We start from the raw sequence: 18560 nt of genomic DNA, 5'->3' as shown, positions 1-18560 counted from the left end.
TTTTATTAATATAAATGTAATAGTTTAATAGTTTATTAATATAAATTTATTAATAAACAATTTAATAAATGTTTACTGTTTAATAATTATTCATTGAACCTTAATAAATGTTCATTTCCAACATACTTTGGGTTAATTTTAATTAAGCAATACAGTAATTTTTAAACCATAGTTGAGTTAAATAAAACTACCCAGCAGGTTGGACAAACATTTAACCCTACCGCTGGGTTAAAACAACCCAATTGCTGGGTTTGTCCATTTTCAACCCAACTTGGGTTGTTTTTAACCCAGAATTTTTTAGAGTGTGGAAACAAGCTTCCATAAATACGTTTACTGAATCCGAAAGAATGATTTCTTTTTCCTTTATTCAATGAAGGTTATATAAAATGAACTTATATCTTTTCCCCGTGAGAAGAGATGTAGAAGCAGGGCCTTTCCTGTCTTGAAGTATCCATCCAGCTCAGTAAAAGGGATGTGTGTAAGCATGTGTATGAGGAGGCCAGTGTGTTTGAGCGCTAAGCGGATGTGTCAGTGCCAGGGGCAGAGGCCTCCCCGAGGGCCATCACTGTCACGGGAACACGTTCCTACTGGTGGCAGACATCGTCCCCTCAGGCCAGCATGTGCGTGTGTGTGTAAGCCTATGCATGCGTGCCTGTCTCTGAATGCGTGAGGGAGAGAGAGCGGGGGGATCAGGGCTTTCAGATTCCGTGCAAATGTCCACATTTCTCCGGGAGGCAGACAGTTGCGTGTGCATGTGTTTAGACAGTTGGGTAAGCAGGATCACAGACAGGCTTTAACTGAGATGGGGTCAAACTCGTAGAACCCAGTGTTGCATTTGTGTGTATGTGAAAAATCCAGCCATGATACACAACACTGTATGATTGATTAAAATTGGGAGAACGTAATGACTTGTTCATGATTCTACATACTGGTCAGTCCTGAAAATAAACATCACTGAGTAAAGGGGTGAAAAAGACTGGTGAGAGATGGGACGATACAAATGCAAATAAATCATTCAGCTTCCCCACTCTGCAAGAACCTCTCTATCACTTCTCTTTTCACAATGCTATTATCAGAACGAGTCGCAGACCGTATAGCTTTACAGTAAAATGACTGGAACGCACAGCTGCAGGCCCGGTCATCATAAACACATGTCTCTTACAGTAAGCATAACAGAAACTGATGCTGATACAAAAACTGAAACTGCCTGACCTTTTCTGTTAATTTCTGCTTGTAATCACAAATGCAACTGAAAGGGAAACACATCAGCTACATTGTGCTGTTTAGTGGGCTTTTGGTGTGGCATTTGCGCTCTGACAGGTCTCTTTCACACCGGGGAGGAGTGGCAAGGCTGGGTTGTTTGTCATTCTCAGAAGGTCTTTATAAAGCTGCCACTGGATTCAGTGAAGAGTGACGATGTAAAGAAATGACTGTGCAAATAATATCTATGAAATATAATCAGTGACTAATTTCTGGACTCCTGGCATTTGTGTGTGTGTTTGTGTGCATGTGCAGCAGCATTGCTAGATTTAAAGGTGCCCTAGAATTGAAAATTTAATTTACCTCGGCATAGTTGAATAAGAGTTCAGTACATGGAAATGACATACAGTGAGTCTCAAACTCCATTGTTTCCTCCTTCTTATGTAAATCTCATTTGTTTAAAAGACCTTCGAAGAACAGACGAATCTCAACATAACATGTTACGTAACAGTTGGGATCATTAATATGTACGCCCCCAATATTTGCATATGCCAGCCCATGTTCAAGGCATTAGACAAGGGCAGTCAGTATTAACGTCTGGATCTGTGCACAGCTGAATCATCAGACTAGGTAAGCAAGCAAGAACAATAGTGAAAAATGGCAGTTGGAGCGATAATAACTGACATGATCCATGATATCATGATATTTTTAGTGATATTTGTAAATTGTCTTTCTTAATGTTTCGTTAGCATGTTGTTAATGTACTGTTAAATGTGGTTAAAGTTACCATCGTTTATTACTGTATTCACGGACACAAGAGCCGTCGCTATTTTCATTTTTAAACACTTGTAGTCTGTATAATTCATAAACAACTTCATTCTTTATAAATCTCTCCAACAGTCTTTAATGTTAGCTTTAGCCACGGAGCACAGCCTCAAACTCATTCAGAATCAAATGTAAACATCCAAATAAATACCATACTTACGCGATTAGACATGCTGCATGATGAACACTTTGTAAAGATCCATTTTGAGGGTTATATTAGCTGTGTGAACTTTGTTTATGCAATGTATATAGAGTCGAGAGCTCGGGGGCGGGGAGCGCGAGATTTAAAGGGGCCGCAGCCTGAATCGGCGCATTTCTAATGATGCCCCAAAATAGGCAGTTAAAAAAAAATCTATGGGGTATTTTGAGCTGAAACTTTTGAGCTGAAACAGACACATTCAGGGGACACCTTAGACTTATATTACATATTGTAAAAAAAATGTTCTAGGGCACCTTTAATGATGGTAGGTGAGTAGGTAGATGTGTAGGTAAATGGGATTATAATAGATGGTAGGTAGGTAGATAGGTAGGTAGATAGATAGGAAGATGGGTAGATGGATAGATGGATAGATTAATGGATGAAGGGAAGGTTGGTGGATGGATGATAGATGAATGGATGATTAATGTGTAGATGGGTTGATATATGGTTACATACATTGTGGGCAGACAGACAAACAGACAGATAGATGGGGAGATGGGTGGGTAGACGGGTAGATAGTAGGGGTGTGATGAGGCGAGACACAAGATTGAGTTCACAAGAATGAGAGAACAATGAGATTTTTGCACAGTATTTTTAAGACGAAATACATAACTAGATAAATAGTCTGCAGGTGCATTTGAAATGTTTTAAATAATCATCTTGAAGTGAATGTCAATTCTACTTTCTGAGTATGAATTATGCAGTAAAAGACAACAATACTCAAGCACTGTAAAAGGTTTTATCACAAACTCAACTGACAGGCTTCTGTCCTGTATGATTTCATATGTGTCTCTTCAGACCTTACTGTACATGATTTATGAGCTTCTTCAACTTTTGACCCTTTTAACTGAACTCCTTTCCACAGAATTGTCATAGGAATAAAAACAGTATAAATGAAAATGAATAACAGTTTTCTCTTATTCTTATTAAGTGCAAACTATAAGTGCAACCATAATCAAAGTAATCAAATAGAGACCAAATTTTCCTTCAAGCATGACAAAGAGCTCAGAAATGGTTAAAACTACACAGCCCAGCCTAAGATAGCTTTCATATTGGGAGATATTTGCATGCATCAGGGAAACGCTTTCAAAATGCGGGGTATTGAAATCACATTTGAATGCGCTTTCAATTTGCAAATGCGTGTACTCTGTTCAACAAGATAAGACATTTGTCAGACACTTGGGATCTGCTGTGCAACAAATCCTCCGCCACGGTCTTGTCAGTCATCTTGTCACTTACTCTCATCACATGATCAGTGAACTCTGATTCCTGCCGCACTGCACACGACTATGGATGGAACTGAAGCGACTGTTATCCAACTCAATTAAATGTTTTTTTTTTTTTCTATAAAAATCAAAAAGACAGCAGAGGCATAATGTAAATGTAGAGGTTGCATATTCTATCCTAATCTCGTCACATTTGAATCTCGCGAGATCTCGTCACACTCCTGGTAGATAGATTTGTGATAGGTCATCTGTGTTTATATTTGTGTTTGTGTACAGATGGATCATTCAGAGAAGGCCTGTCGTTACTGTGGCGTGAGTTATTTGATCCTGCATGAGTTCCAGCGTCTGCAGGAGCGTTTGTGGGAAGTCGAGAGAGAGCTGGAGCAGGAGCGAGGAAGTGCGGAGAGAGAGAGAACCCTGAGAGAGGAGCTCCAGGAAGCCTACGCTCATCTGGAGAAGCTGAAAGCATCTGTGCTTCAAAAGGAGGAAACGTGAGTCTCAGTCACAGTTCCATGCCTGCAAACATCTGATTATTCTCAAATGAACATAAAACAGAATGTTTCATTTCATCTAGCAGATGTATTTTTAGATTAGGGTGAATGTTTAAATTAGGCTTTAGTTTTGGGTATCAGCATTTGTCTTAAATATTTATTCATTATTAGGCCTGTTGCACACATACTGCACCTGTGGCTCATGAGATTAATTTTGGCATCTCAAAGTGTAATGTTTGTATTTTTTGTTTTGAAAGGTTAGTAAACCCCTGCTGAAAAATCCAGCATAAACCAGCATGATTTCCATGTTGGTCCAGGCTGCTTTATGCTGGTTAGAGCTGGTTATAGTACTTGTCTAGCTGGAGGATCAGGATAGTCATGCTGTTCTCAAGCAAAACTTAGCTGGTGTACCCAGCACTTCTACTTCCCAGGCTGGGGACCAGCAACGTGTATCCCATGATGGACCCAGCATGCAAAACATACCAGCCGTGAATTTTAAACCAAGGCTTGTTGAGCAAAGCTGTGCTTTGAGTCTATGATTTAGATCCAGAATCATAGTGGGTTTTAGATGGGTACTTATCACTCACATTTTCTTCAGAAAGTGTAAAAATCTTCTATCTATCGTCCCATTGCAGTAAAAGAGACTTTATGGCAAAGAGAAAGACTAAATCCCATCATCCCCTTAAAAGTGTAGTTAGATTCTATAACAGCGCTGCACAGGAACTATGATTTTATGCCACCGATTTTCCTCTTGCTTCTCATGGTCTTTTTCACACAAGCTACAAAGTTGTTAAGCACCCACTGGCCAAAATATATGAATTCACTAATCTAGAAAATTTTACACCCACTGCATAACATACATTCAATCTTTCACTTCATACAGCATCCACCCACCTCTTACCCAGAGCGTTTATGGTGCTACAGTTTGGATTTACACGTCATTCTACCCAGTCAAACTAGTGAGTGAGTCAGATCATGACTGAAAACAAATTTTAGTATATAGTCATCTGGTTTACAAGCATATACAGTACCTAGTTAGGTCATGAAACTCTAGATGGCGCAGACTTATTAGTTCTTAACTCAATTCGGTAGAGATCACACTGTTATCTACATAGCGCAGCTGATTGGTTGCTGTTGCATTAGCGGCCAATGAGCTGCGAGCTCAACATTCAAACACTTACTGAAAATGTATTTTATTTGTTTATCAGCATGTCATGAGACAATTAACTAACATCAGAGAACCATGCAAATGTGTTGTTTAATTACTGAAATATTACTTTAAAGGGGTCATGGATTGAGAAATCATATTTTCCTTGAGCTTTTGACATATAAAGGTCATCATACTACAAGAATGTCCTGTCAGAACTGAAAACTTTTTTGTTAGTCCAAAAACAGTGGACTAACTTGTAACCAAGCCCAGATTATGACTGGTTGTTGAATGTGCCTATTTATTATGTAATAGAGAGGTGTAAAAGACGTTTTTTAAAACGTTTTTACTGTGTCACTATTGCTTTGTTACAGATCGTGTACTGATTATGTTTCTAACCAAAACCACCAGTTCTGATATGTAGTGATTCATGTACAGTCAGATGTTCTTTGTCTCAAAATCATTTATTGTCAGCAAGTAGGATAAAAATAATCTGTTATTTAAACTGTCATTATATATAGAAAGCGCAAGTTTATTGGTGACTCTCGCCAAAACTCCTGTTATATTCAACAAAACGAGTTTGCACTGTCAGTTATGATGAAAGCATCACTGCTTTCATGCGCTCAACAACATGTCTGTGATCAGCTACAGTGTTCATCACTGCAACCTTTCATGCTACGATCTAAATATAATGCTATAATCAAAACTTTTTACGGTTAGTTAACCTTGAGAGCTGTACTAGTAAAAACGTGCTAAAAGAGAGAGTAATACTAATACTCAGCTATTTCATATTGCAAAGATGTAAGCCAATCACAGCAGTGGGCGTTTACACTGAAGTCTCACAGCAGACACGCCCCTTAAAATAGAGCGTTCAAATAAGAGGGCTAAAATCAGGGTGTGAAAAATGCCTTTTATTTCTAAATTATGACATTTTCTTATTTAAAAATTATACTAACATTATATATGCACCCCAGGAAACATTATAAAATAATAAAATAATGCAGTTCATGACCCCTTTAAAATCTCAGAGGGTGCTTAAAGTATATATTTCGGCACACAAAAACATTTGGGAATCCCTGTCCTACAGGACCTTAGTGGGCCCCTCTCATCACCAGGTCGGGGACTCCGGTTCTCTGATGATGGCGTGTGTGTGTAAGTGTGATCACTATGTGTATATCTATTTGCGTATGTGTGAATAGTTCCTCGTGCTCTGAACTCTTTAGCTCTGGTTTCCCTCATGAGTCACTGTGGGAGAGACGGGCATGCATACGTCCTCTCTCCCAGCTGACGCGAATGCCAGGCATAATTATACCACCACAGCAATCAAAAATGAACCTCTCAACACCTACGCCTCCACAGCTTAGCACAGACAGAAATTCAGAGAACGAGGAGAGAGGTGCGAAGCGAGTGTGTGATTGTGGATCCTATTTCAGCGCTCTCTCCTACTGTTGCTGATAATAATAGCAGGTTGTGTTGACCGTGTAAGCTCACGAGAAAAACTGAACAGCACAGCGGTCGTGCTTCTAGATCGGCTCCCAACGATTCATTCACATCCAGCACATTCCAGACCCAACACGACAGAGCAGCGGGCGTAAGCGTGTGTGTTTGGGTTGTGTGTTTGTTAGTAGTATGCAGTGGACTTCTAAAAATTAGGACACAAGGTCACTTCTCTGCTTGTGGGCTTTTGAGCTGCATTTCAAAATCAGTCCAAGCTCTTTATTGTCATTGTAAGATTTTTTTCATTATATGTAAATACATAATTATAGATTTATAGTTGTGTATATATATAAAAGTGTGTAATGTTGCTGTTAGAACATAAATAACGTCTGCAAAGTTACCTATTTTACCAACCTGGTCTCAAAGGAGAGACGTACCCGTGCGCACGTTTTCGCGAGACACAAAATGATGTACCGACGAGTACGTCTCGCTGCAGTTTCCGACAGAAACGAACGCTAGAGGCCGGTAAAACGTCCATAAGCGCTTTTGCTTGTTTTGACGCACTTGTTTTCGATGACGGTCGGATTATGGATTCACAAAGACTTGTTTTCGCGCCTCCTCGCGCAATATCATGTCACGACTTCAAAACGCTTCTTACCGGAGTGCCCTGTTTGTAAACGAACGTACTTTGGACTTTCCGGCTCTATGTGTTTCGCTTTTTTTAACTGTAACCAAGCTTGCTCGGTAGCTTAGCTGATACGGAGTTGGACTTACGATGAGTCGTCGACTCCCCCCCGCCTGGGTACGAATCCTGTGAAAGGCGACTGACGGCAAAAAAAAAAAGAGAGAGAGCTGAAAAACGGTATAAGATCTTTTAGCGCCACTCACTGGACATTTCGCAGTGAAATTGCAGCAATATGTACTCATTGGTGCATTTTCGTCATGAGACCAGGTTGCATTTTACGCCGGACTGCTTCACAAATGAGGGTCAATTCAACGCTGGATTTGCACAAAAGATGAACATGACGGAACATGCTAGTGGATGAAATGACACTTTACTAAGCCACGCCCAAAAACCGCCACAAGCCAATCGTGGTTTAGCAACCGTTACTAGGCGCGGGAAGTCTGTCAAACTTTCGAGCGAGGGAAAATGCCGAAGCGTTGTCCGTATGCATTGTGTTAACCTGATACCCGGTATCCTAACAGTTTAGACGGGGTGGTGGAATTTTTTCCCTTCTCGAAACCTAAAACCCAAGGTGAGAAATGCCGGTGTTCTGACAATTTGTGCTACCCTGTTAGATTTTACTACCTCCCATTGAAACAGTGGGTAACATTAGCAAAATCTGAAAAATGCTAACGTTACCCATCAGATTGTGCTTCCAGCGTGATATTAACGTGGTTTATGGCTTTATTAACATCTACACTTTCCCCAACCCTAAACTTACCCTTAACAATAATGCAAGTACAGTGTTATTTATCATGACGACAATGATGTAATATTGATGAATGCATATGCAGTAAGTCCAGGTAACTTCGGTAAAGTTGGTTTTATATTTGCACATTCGGTTTCTGATAAATTCAGACTTTCCAATAAATGTGCAATAAATTAATGTTTGCGAATTTTAAGCAGCGACATGATATTGAAAACCAACGATTGTCAACTTACAACATTTTTCACAGTCGATCAAAATAGGCAAGTATTGTTTTAATGGCATATTTACTTGTGAATGTCCACTGAATGTCCAATGTAATGTGATTAACAAGGCTATTGAATACGGATGTCCGAATGTGCGAATATAAAACCAACTTTACCCAAGTGTCCAGGTAGCTAGCTAGCTAACTCAGCACATCATTGCTTGGAAATAATGACGGTTCTTTATATACATATATTTGAATGTGATTAAAGGCAAGACGGAGTACGTTAGCCTGGTGTGCTAAAATTATAAGCGGGAGAATGTTATCATTGCAAAGTTGTCAGGCTAATGCCATGTGTTTATTCCACAAGACTTATGGATAAGCTGTTTGATTTATAATTATTAGGTTATTTTCACAAATTTCACTTAACCTGCTGTGGATGAACAAAGCTTTTCCTCAATAAATTGTGTGTTTCCCATTTGAATGGTCAGCGTATGAGGTGGCTGCTGCTCGCGCTCGGAGCTTTAGCTTCAAATTTGATCAAATTATTTTCTAATCGGTTGCATATTATGTCATGGATATATCCCTCAAATGCATACTGCAGTCCCTTTTGTCTTGCTCTCTCAGATATTTCACCTGTTCGCCAAAAATGACTGATCATCTCCTTGAAAATGTCTGACACTGGTGCATACATACTGTAAATGACTTGCCAGGCTCGAAAGCTTGACAGGCGTAGCAACAGTAACTAAGGAGGGCGGGGCATAGCGAAGGGTCCATTGAATCAACTCCACAGCAACTACATAAATCTATCCACTAACCATTCAGAAACGTCCAGTTTCATTTTAAAAGTTGTAACTTCTTCCTGAGTCTCTCCATCAGTGTCGACTAATGCTGAACACCGTTACTGACAATCCTCATTTTGGCTTTCCCACTTCTGGAAAGCGGCCGGGAGCAGCAGCTCATTTGCATTTAAAGGGACGCACACCAAAACGGTGTGTTTTTGCTCACACCCAAATAGGGGCAAATTTGACAAGCTATAATAAATGATCTGTGGGGTATTTTGAGCTGAAACTTCACAAACACATTCTGGAGACACCAGAGACTTATATTACATCTTGTGAAAGGGGCGTTATAGTTCTACTTTAACAGACTCTCACAAAAGTGACATTTCGAGCAAACAGGCTCTTGACCTTTGTGAGAGTTTGTTAATGAATTTCTATATTGGAGCTTTGGTGTGCCGACTTTACAAAATCTCCTGATTCCAGAGGTTTCAGTAACTGAATGTTCTTCAGGGTTTACAGGCTTGAGGCCGTTCACACCAACAACGATAACTATAAAAATAACTATAACGATAACTATATTAGTGTCCGCAGATGATATCGTTCTGTTTATTCTAAAGCGTGTGCTTGTCTGCTGCTTTAATGCTCAAGCTTGTTATAGCAGGATTGATTCTGATTGGCTGTCAATGTTTTTATCGTTCATCAGCAGGATAAAATCATTCTGAAAGTGATTTTAATGATATTGTTTTTCTGTGCCGTTATCATTATAGTTGTGGTTGCTATTCTTTAATATTAAGAACTATTTTTAGAACTACATCTTAATCGTAAACTATACAGTTATCATCCTTGGTGTGAACGTGTCTTTAGTGACAAAAGAACTTACATGACTTATGCATTTACATGACATGTCTTTCTTGATTACAGGACAAGCCTTTTTGTTTTTACACACAAATAGCAATTAATCTGCAATTTCTACCCAATAAAATATTGTAGAGCTTGATATAACTAGAAAAATGTAAATTCATTATAGAAACGTCCATGATTTTTTTTTTTCCTGGATTTTTCCAGGAAAAAAAAAATCACACTTTAAAATAAATCCCTCACATGTCCAGATTTTCCAAGACTGTGGAACCCTGGTATCAATATGTTATTTATTACTTTTTTTCAACATAATACATTTTTTCATATATTTAAATATATATTTAATATAGCTTTTATTTATTACTACTAACTGTTGTTCAGCTGTTATTGTTACACACCACAGGTGTCATGACTCATGAAGGTCACAGGACCTTAAAAGCCCAAAGTATACTTCACATTTTACACACTCAGCGCACAGTGCACATGACACGAATTTCGTCATCAGAAGAGTGCACGCGTACTGTACATGCACCACCGTATTTTTGTAATAACTCACTAAAAACATGCTCACTCACAGATTTCAAATCATTTCAAGTTCATTTTGATTCTGATGTGATTAAAAGTGTTGATATCTAAATAGGTGAATTGTTTAGGCTGTAATTTTCATTAGTTTGAGACAGATTAGCACATCTGATTCAGAATGAGTCAGTCACAACCATGGCACTGCCTTCTTTAATGTGATTGTCATATGTAAGTCACCTTCAGTAACCTTATGAGAACACAATGAGTTCAAGGGAGGCAAAAGAGATGCTGCCCTCCTCTAAAACCTTTGGAAGAATGAATTCTTTGCATACTATTTGCTCTCATATATTCTTTTTTTTTCTTTTGCACTCATTATCTTTTTTAAAGGAGCATTTCATTTGTATTTTGGAAGATTGCCTCCATTTTCCTTCACATAAAGCTTAATCATACCTGTATTAACAGCTCAAAACATGTATCACAGTGAAAAAAAAAAAGAAAAAAAAAGTGGTTAGAGCTCAATATGCTGATGACAGACCTTTTTTTCTTTTTTGAAAACAGCTCTAGTTGAGTCTTTCGGTTTGACTCAGACAGTTTTGCGACCTGCTAGTGAACCCTCTGAGGTGACACAAAGCAGAACTCAAAGCTATGAAAGGAAGAGGCAGATGTGAGATGGCAGTAAATGGGTCGTGGGAGAGATGGCATGTGGTTGATTGTAGATATTTTAGTGGGCAACAACATCCGGGAGAGAGGTGTGAGAATGGCACAGACATGTTGCTTTGACGAAGAGCGTCGGCTAGGCTACAGTGCGTGCAGAATTATCAGGCACGTTGATTCGTACCAATTCCAAACCACATTAATCTTGATAACTACTATTAATTTTGTATTTAATCATTTATAAGTGATATATAATTGTTCATGAAGGCTGGAAATAAAAAACGCCTTATGTTTAGGTGTGCATAATTATTGGGTATGTTTTCTTTTACAGATAAAATGAGCCAAAAAAAGAGATTTAACACAGACTGAAAAGTCAAAAATGATTAAATACCCATGAGAAGGATGCAATACTAATGCAATACTAGAAACTGCAGTTAAGGCATGACCATTGGACAGTGAAACGCTCAGTGGGTCAGCAGGGTCAGACAGAAACAGGTGGAGAAGAAAAGAAACGTGTTAACTAAAAAAGAATTAAAGGGTTAGTTCACCCAAAAATGAAAATAATGTCATTAATTACTCGACCTCATGTCGTTCCACACCCGTAAGACCTTCGTTGATCTTCGGAACACAAGTTAAGATATTGTTGATGAAATCCGATGGCTCAGTGAGGCCTGCATAGACAGCAATGTTACTTCCTCTCTCAAGATCCATTAATGTACTAAAAACATATTTAAATCAGTTCATGTGAGTACAGTGGTTCTATCTTAATATTATAAAGCGACGGGAATATTTTTTGTGCGCCAAAAAAACCCAAAAACGACTTTTTAACAGTATCTAGTAATGGCTGATTTCAAACAATGCTTGTGAGCTTTATGAATCTTTTGAGTCGAGTCGTGATTCGGATCAGGTATAAAACCGGCAAACTGCTGAAATCACGTGACTTTGGCGCTCCGATCCACTGATTCGATTCGTAAAGCTCTGAAGCAGTGTTTTGAACTCGGCCCATATAGATATTGCTGAAAAGTTGTTTTTTGGTGCACAAAAAGTATTCTTATCGCTTCATAATATTAAGGTAGAACCACTGTACTCACATGAACTGATTTAAATATGTTTGTAGTACATTAATGGATCTTGAGAGAGGAAGTACCATTGCTGTCTATGCAGGCCTCACTGAGCCATCGGATTTAATCAAAAATATCTTAATTTGTGTTCCGAAGATGAACGAAGGTCTTACGGGTGTGGAACGACATGAGGGTGAGTAATCATTATTTTGATTTTTGGGTGAACTAACCCTTTAAGAATTAAGGTGAAGAATTAAGCGTGAAACCATCAGGAAACCTTTAGTCTCCACCACCACTAAAAATGACCCCCACTTAATAAGAATCACAAGCTGAAGTGTTGTTTTTATAGGCTTTATAGACAGACAGATTGAGAGTGACTCTTGAAGGACCAGCACCACATCCTCTTGTACCACTGTTTGAAGAATTTAAGTTTTGGAAGATCGGAGATGGACTAAAAATGATCTTCCAAAACTTAAAAGAGGATGTGGTGGATGTAGTCCCTCTCAATTGCATTAGTATTGCATCCTTCTCATGGGCATTTAATAATTTTTCATTCAGTCTGAGTTAAATCTCTTTTTTTTATCTGTAAAATAAAACATACCTAATAATTATACACACCAGAATATAAGGCATTTTTCATTTCCGGCCTTCATGAACAATTATACATCACTGATGCAGGTTTTAGAATTACAGCTGCACAGGGAACTTTCAACCACACAAAATAAAGTTAAAGATGAAGTGTATCATTATTACACCACTATCATCAAGCGCGTAGCTTTTTTAAGTGTGTCTGTGTGCGTGTGTGTGGCTTTCGCAATGATATAGATTTATCGGGCTGACGGCACTGTACTGGCTTTTGTGGATTTCACTTCCTCATAATGCATCACTCAGCTGTAGAGAATTTTTGATCTCAGTACATCTTGCACGCAAGTTTACCAAATGCTGTGTGTCTGTGGTGAGCCTGTATAAGTGTAGCTGCACCTCTGTCACTGCGAGGGTTAATGTGTTTGCATCAATGCGTATGTGTCACAGCTGCCATATATGCACATCCACACGTACAGCATGCAGGAACAGAGACACGCTATTTGCCTGTGGTTGGTGCAGGAAGTGGAAGAGTATATAGGTGTGTGCTATTTTTCTCAGCATGCTTTTCTGCCCTGCAAATACACAAAACACATACTTAGACATTCTGACCATCTGAAATGTAAAGAATAAAGTAAACACTCAAAGTGATTTGAATGCTTGCTTATTCAGATGGGATTTTGCACTTGTCACATCAAGGTGCGAACATACTTTATATGGCGGTACATTATTTATATGCTAATGCGTGTTTGCGAGGACTCTCGGTGATGGAAAAGGCTTTTGTTTTTGTGAAATTATGTCTGACAGCTTCAATTAGTTTTGAGATATGAATGTTGAAAGGGCCGAGCTTTGTTCTCACCTTAACTAATGGAGATCGACGGGCCAGCTGTGGTACCTGCTCTTCAAAAAAAAACATCCTAAAATATTCAGATTGGTGTATTTTTTGGTTTTTCTTTACTATCATTGTTAAAATAATTTATTTTTTGACCTCATATGCTTTGTATGTGGTCGCCAAGCCAGTGAGCAGTGAAGCAGTTCCTGTTTTCTGTCTGCGTGAGTTCAGACAGAGGTCACACAATGGCTTCTTTCATTATTGATAAGTGGTTCCCTTAGTCGTGAGAGTGTGTGAATTTAAATGACCCTCTGGGTCTCCCTGTAGGGCTTAAGTAAGACCTCATCAGCGTCATATCATTAATGACTCATCAGTATCCATGTCAGATTTCCATGTAACGGGCATAGGGTTGACAGGGTCAAAAGATCAACTGATGCATGATGGGATTGGATTTATACATGAAGACTGATGAGGTCTGGGTTTGCAGAATCGATTAATCTAGATCCAGTCTGTCTAGGGCTCTACAGGGGATCTGGCAGGTTTAAAAGGGAAGCATGGAGAATGTAAATCAGACACTCTGGGTTTGATTTGTCCAAAAGAAGCTCTGAATGAGTCAATGGAGTGATTAGAGATTCAAATCAGGCCCGTGTCATGCCACTTTAACAGGGAATTGCCCTAAACGTTTTCCTTTGATATGCCACAATATGACCTTTAAGCAAAAAAATGCAAAGCATCTTTTAGAAATGGATAAAGAGGATAAACTGTCTTTGCCGATTCGTACTGTGATTATGAAAATTACACTTTCTATACTGTATAGTAATAATTACTCTGAAACACATAAATACTGCAAGGAGATCAGTCTCAATCAACGATTATTCTTAACAAAAAATTACTTACTATTTTTATTTTATTTTAAGTTCCCAAGCCAGACTTTAGACAGTCAGTGTAGCTATTGTCAAAAATACTACCGCTAAAAAATGTGGGGTCAGTAAATTTTAATTTTTCAGTGAGGATATGTCAGATGATCAGTGACAGTAAAGGGGTATAATGTAAAAAATGATTTTTATTTCAAATAAATGTTGTTTGTTTGAACTTTTTATTCATCAAAAAATCCTGAAAAAATGTTTAATGGCTTCCACAAAAATATTAAGCAGCAAAAACTGTTACATCGATAACACATTCACATTGATAACTTTAATAATATTAGAAAATTAGTTTCTTGATCATCAAATCAGCATATTAGAAGGATTTCTGAAGGATCATGTGACACTGGAGTAATGATGCTGGAAATTCAGCTTTGATCACAGGAATAAATTAGATTTTAAAATATATTACAATGGAAAACAGTTATTTTAAAAGTGTAATAATATTTCACAATGTTACTGTTTTTTTGTTTTTTAATGAAATACATGCAGCCTTGGTGAGCAGACGAAACTTCTTTCAAAAACATAAAACATTTTACCATTCCCAAACATTCGAACAGTGATGCAAGTAAGTAAATAAAAAGAAATAATAAAAAACACAATTAAAGAATTAGTTCACTTTCAAATGAAAATTAGCCCAAGCTTTACTCACCTTCAAGCCATCCTAGGTGTATATGACTTTCTTCTTTCTGATGAACACAATGGGAGGTATATTAATAAATATCCTGACGCATCCGAGCTATAAAATGGCAGTGAGCGATATGTTAATAAAGGCCTTCTGAAGCGAAGCGATGCGTTTGTGCGTTCATAACTTCAAGTTATGAAGTCAAATATCTAGCTTCCGCCAGACCTCCTTCTGGATTCTTCAAAAAGCTTGCGCTGTGCGTCCTACACCTTCCCTATTCAACGGAAAAATGGAACTGGCGTCGCATCAGTTCCGTACGTGGCTCTCTCGCACTGTATTCGGTTGTTAAGTCTGACGTCACGCTGCAGTGCTTCCGGGTCCAGCACTGGGATCTCATACCACAAGAAAACAACAAACGCTGCTAATATACGCACACGATGTGGTGTAATACTTCCAAAAAATTATAATCATAACCTTTATCTCCATACCAGAATCCCAGATGACCAGACAGAGATTCATCTTTAAAAAATCGCTAAAATATTAATGTCTGTGAGCATGGAGACTGTTGTGTAGACTGTAAGTATTTTAAATGTTTAACTTTAAAATGTTAAACGTTTAATATGAATAAATAGCGCTCGCAAATGGTCGTCGAGATGCCATTCTCAAGTGAAATGAGTCGAGGCTTGGACCCGGAAACGCCGTTCCTTACGTAACGACTTAACAAGCGGATGACGAAACAGACAACTAGTTGTCCAGTCCTGTTCCGTTCACACAGCGCAGAGTTTCTGAGAATGCGGTTGAGTCCTGAAAATATACGGGTGTGAGTTCCGTTATAGAATGCGGTTGTCACTCCTGTAAATAACTGTACTGTGTGTGAACGTAACCGTGTTAAGGACCCAAATACAGGACTGACAACCGTATTCTGCTGCTATGTGAACGTGGCCCATGTTTTTTCCCCTCTATGCTTATCCTGCTCTCTTCTTCAGACCTTTATTGTAATGATTAACACACACACACACACACACACACACACACACACACACACACACACACACACACACACACACACACACACACACACACACACACACACACACACACACACACATATTTTAACACCTGTAAGTATTATTAAAAGCTCAGTTAATTGTGCAGTTTTTGTATGTGTGTAGGAGTGTATAGTTCATGCATCATATCTGTCTTCATAATATATTAAACCTAGACTTGACAGTTTAATATGGCCACAGTAAATGTGGTGACAGACATATCTTCATGCACATGCATTCATGTTTGTAAATGTACAGTGAGGTCCAAAAGATGAGAAAATCTGAGATGTTTTTCCTTTAAACCTGGAAACCAGGTCACTGTCTAGGTCAGACGTTCTTCTATTGAAGCTCAGATGGTGGTCGTATCCTCTCAGTGCTGGAGATCATGATCATCAGGTTTGACATGCAGCTCGAGTGCTGCTGGGCGACCAATCAAATACATTCACACATTCATGGACATTTTTTCAATTCAAATTTGAAGTCAAATTGTCATGCTGATAATATTATTTGTATTGGCGTTAGTAACAAATGCAAAATAGATGAATTCTCACTTGTGCTCTCAAACTTTTAGGCCACATTGTACATTTACACATAACGCTATAAAGCAATGCAAAAGGACATTTGGGCTGAATTACTTCAGCTGAAACAAAGAAAGCTTATGGAGTGATGATTAGATTACAATAATTCAGATACATCCTGGTCCTGTTGTTACTGCCATAGCAACCAGGCAAACAGTGAAGTCTGGCTGTGATCCTGCTCTGCTGTGGTCTGAGTCAGCACTCGTCATGCAAATACACCATTCCTCTCTCTCACCGGGGACTTCTTTCTTTCTTTCTTTCTTTCTTTCTTTCTTTCTTTCTTTCTTTCTTTCTTTCTTTCTTTCTTTCTTTCTTTCTTTCTTTCTTTCTTTCTTTCTTTCTTTCATTTGTCCTTTTTTATTTTATTCATACTTTCTTTCACCATTCTTTCTTTCTTTGTTTCTTTTATTAATCTTTCTTTCTTTCACTTGTTCGTCTTTTTTTTCTTTCTTTCGTCCTTTCATCCTTTTGTTCTTTCTTTTGATCTTTTATTATTCATTCTTTTGTCCATTCTTTTGTTATTTTGCCTAATTTATTCTTTGTTTTTCTTTCTTTCTTTCTTTCTTTCTTTCTTTCTTTCTTTCTTTCTTTCTTTCTTTCTTTCTTTCTATTCATTATTCTTTGTCTGTTCTTTCATCTTTTTTTGTCTAACTTCTTTCTTTCATTCATTATTCTATTCCTTTGTCTTTCTTTCTTTCTTTCTTTCTTTCTTTCTTTCTTTCTTTCTTTCTTTCTTTCTTTCTTTCTTTCTTTCTTTCTTTCTTTCTTTCTTTCTTTCTTTCTTTCTTTCTTTCTTTCTTTCTTTCTTTCATTTGTCCTTTTTTATTTTATTCATACTTTCTTTCACCATCCTTTCTTTCTTTGTTTCTTTTATTAATCTTTCTTTCTTTCACTTGTTCGTCTTTTTTTTCTTTCTTTCGTCCTTTCATCCTTTTGTTCTTTCTTTTGATCTTTTATTATTCATTCTTTTGTCCATTCTTTTGTTCTTTTGCCTAATTTATTCATTGTCTTTCTTTCTTTCTTTCTTTCTTTCTTTCTTTCTTTCTTTCTTTCTTTCTTTCTTTCTTTCTTTCTTTCTTTCTTTCTTTCTTTCTTTCTTTCTTTCTTTCTTTCTTTCTTTCGTTTGTCCTTTTTTATTTTATTCATACTTTCACCATCCTTTCTTTCTTTGTTTCTTTGTTTCTTTCTCTCTTTCATCCTTTCTTTCTTTCACCCTTTTTTGTTTCGTTTGTCCTTTTTTATTTTATTCATACTTTCACCCCTTCTTTGTTTTGTTTGTTTGTTTGTTTGTTTGTTTCTTTCTTTCTTTCTTTCTTTCTTTCTTTCTTTCTTTCTTTCTTCCTTCCTTTCTTTCTTTCTTTCTTTCTTTCTTTCGCTTGTTTGTCTTTTTTCCTTTCTTTCATCCTTTCATCCTTTTTTTCTTTCTTTTGATCTTTTATTATTCATTCTTTTGTCCATTCTTTTGTTCTTTTGTCTAATGCATTCTATGTTTCTTTCTTTGGTTCTTTCTTTGTTTGTTTGTTTCTTTCTTTATTTCTTTCATCCTTTTTTCTTTTGTTTGTCCTTTTTTATTTTATTCATACTTTCACCATCCTTTCTTTCTTTGTTTCTTTTATTAATCTTTCTTTCTTTCTTTCTTTCTTTCTTTCTTTCTTTCTTTCTTTCTTTCTTTCTTTCTTTCTTTCTTTCTTTCTTTCTTTCTTTCTTTCTTTCTTTCTTTCTTTCTTTCTTTCTTTCATCCTTTTGTTCTTTTCTTTTGGTCTTTTATTATTCATTCTTTTGTCCATTCTTTTGTTCTTTTGTCTGATTTATTCTTTGTTTGTTTGTTTCTTTCTTTCTTTCTTTCTTTCTTTCTTTCTTTCTTTCTTTCTTTCTTTCTTTCTTTCTTTCTTTCTTTCTTTCTTTCTTTCTTTCTTTCTTTTGCTTTTTTGACTTTT

The 18560-nt window shown here is 37.5% G+C and overlaps 1 protein-coding gene across 14 annotated transcripts in view; it reads left to right on the top strand.

Annotated features, from left to right (window-relative positions):
• Positions 1–18560, top strand: part of lekr1 (Leucine-, glutamate- and lysine-rich protein 1) — a 228019-nt gene that overhangs the window by 15489 nt on the left and 193970 nt on the right. For 12 of the 14 annotated variants that reach the window (XR_010895534.1, XR_010895536.1, XR_010895538.1 and 9 more), the window contains exon 3: positions 3727–3941. Coding sequence is in view for 6 of the 14 variants with exons in the window: in XM_067390612.1 (XP_067246713.1) it covers positions 3727–3941 (215 nt within the window). In the remaining 8 variants the exon portion in view is untranslated. Of the gene's footprint in view, positions 1–3726; positions 3942–6465; positions 6680–16261; positions 16442–18560 lie in introns of those variants that run through there. The other 2 variants (XR_010895540.1, XR_010895539.1) reach the window with 2 other exon arrangements.

This window comes from Chanodichthys erythropterus, chromosome 7 (assembly GCF_024489055.1).
Source record: "Chanodichthys erythropterus isolate Z2021 chromosome 7, ASM2448905v1, whole genome shotgun sequence".
In the NCBI taxonomy this organism is placed as follows: domain Eukaryota; kingdom Metazoa; phylum Chordata; class Actinopteri; order Cypriniformes; family Xenocyprididae; genus Chanodichthys; species Chanodichthys erythropterus.
The sequence above is the reverse complement of the archived record's forward strand: the minus strand, read 5'-3'. Positions and strand labels throughout refer to the sequence as shown.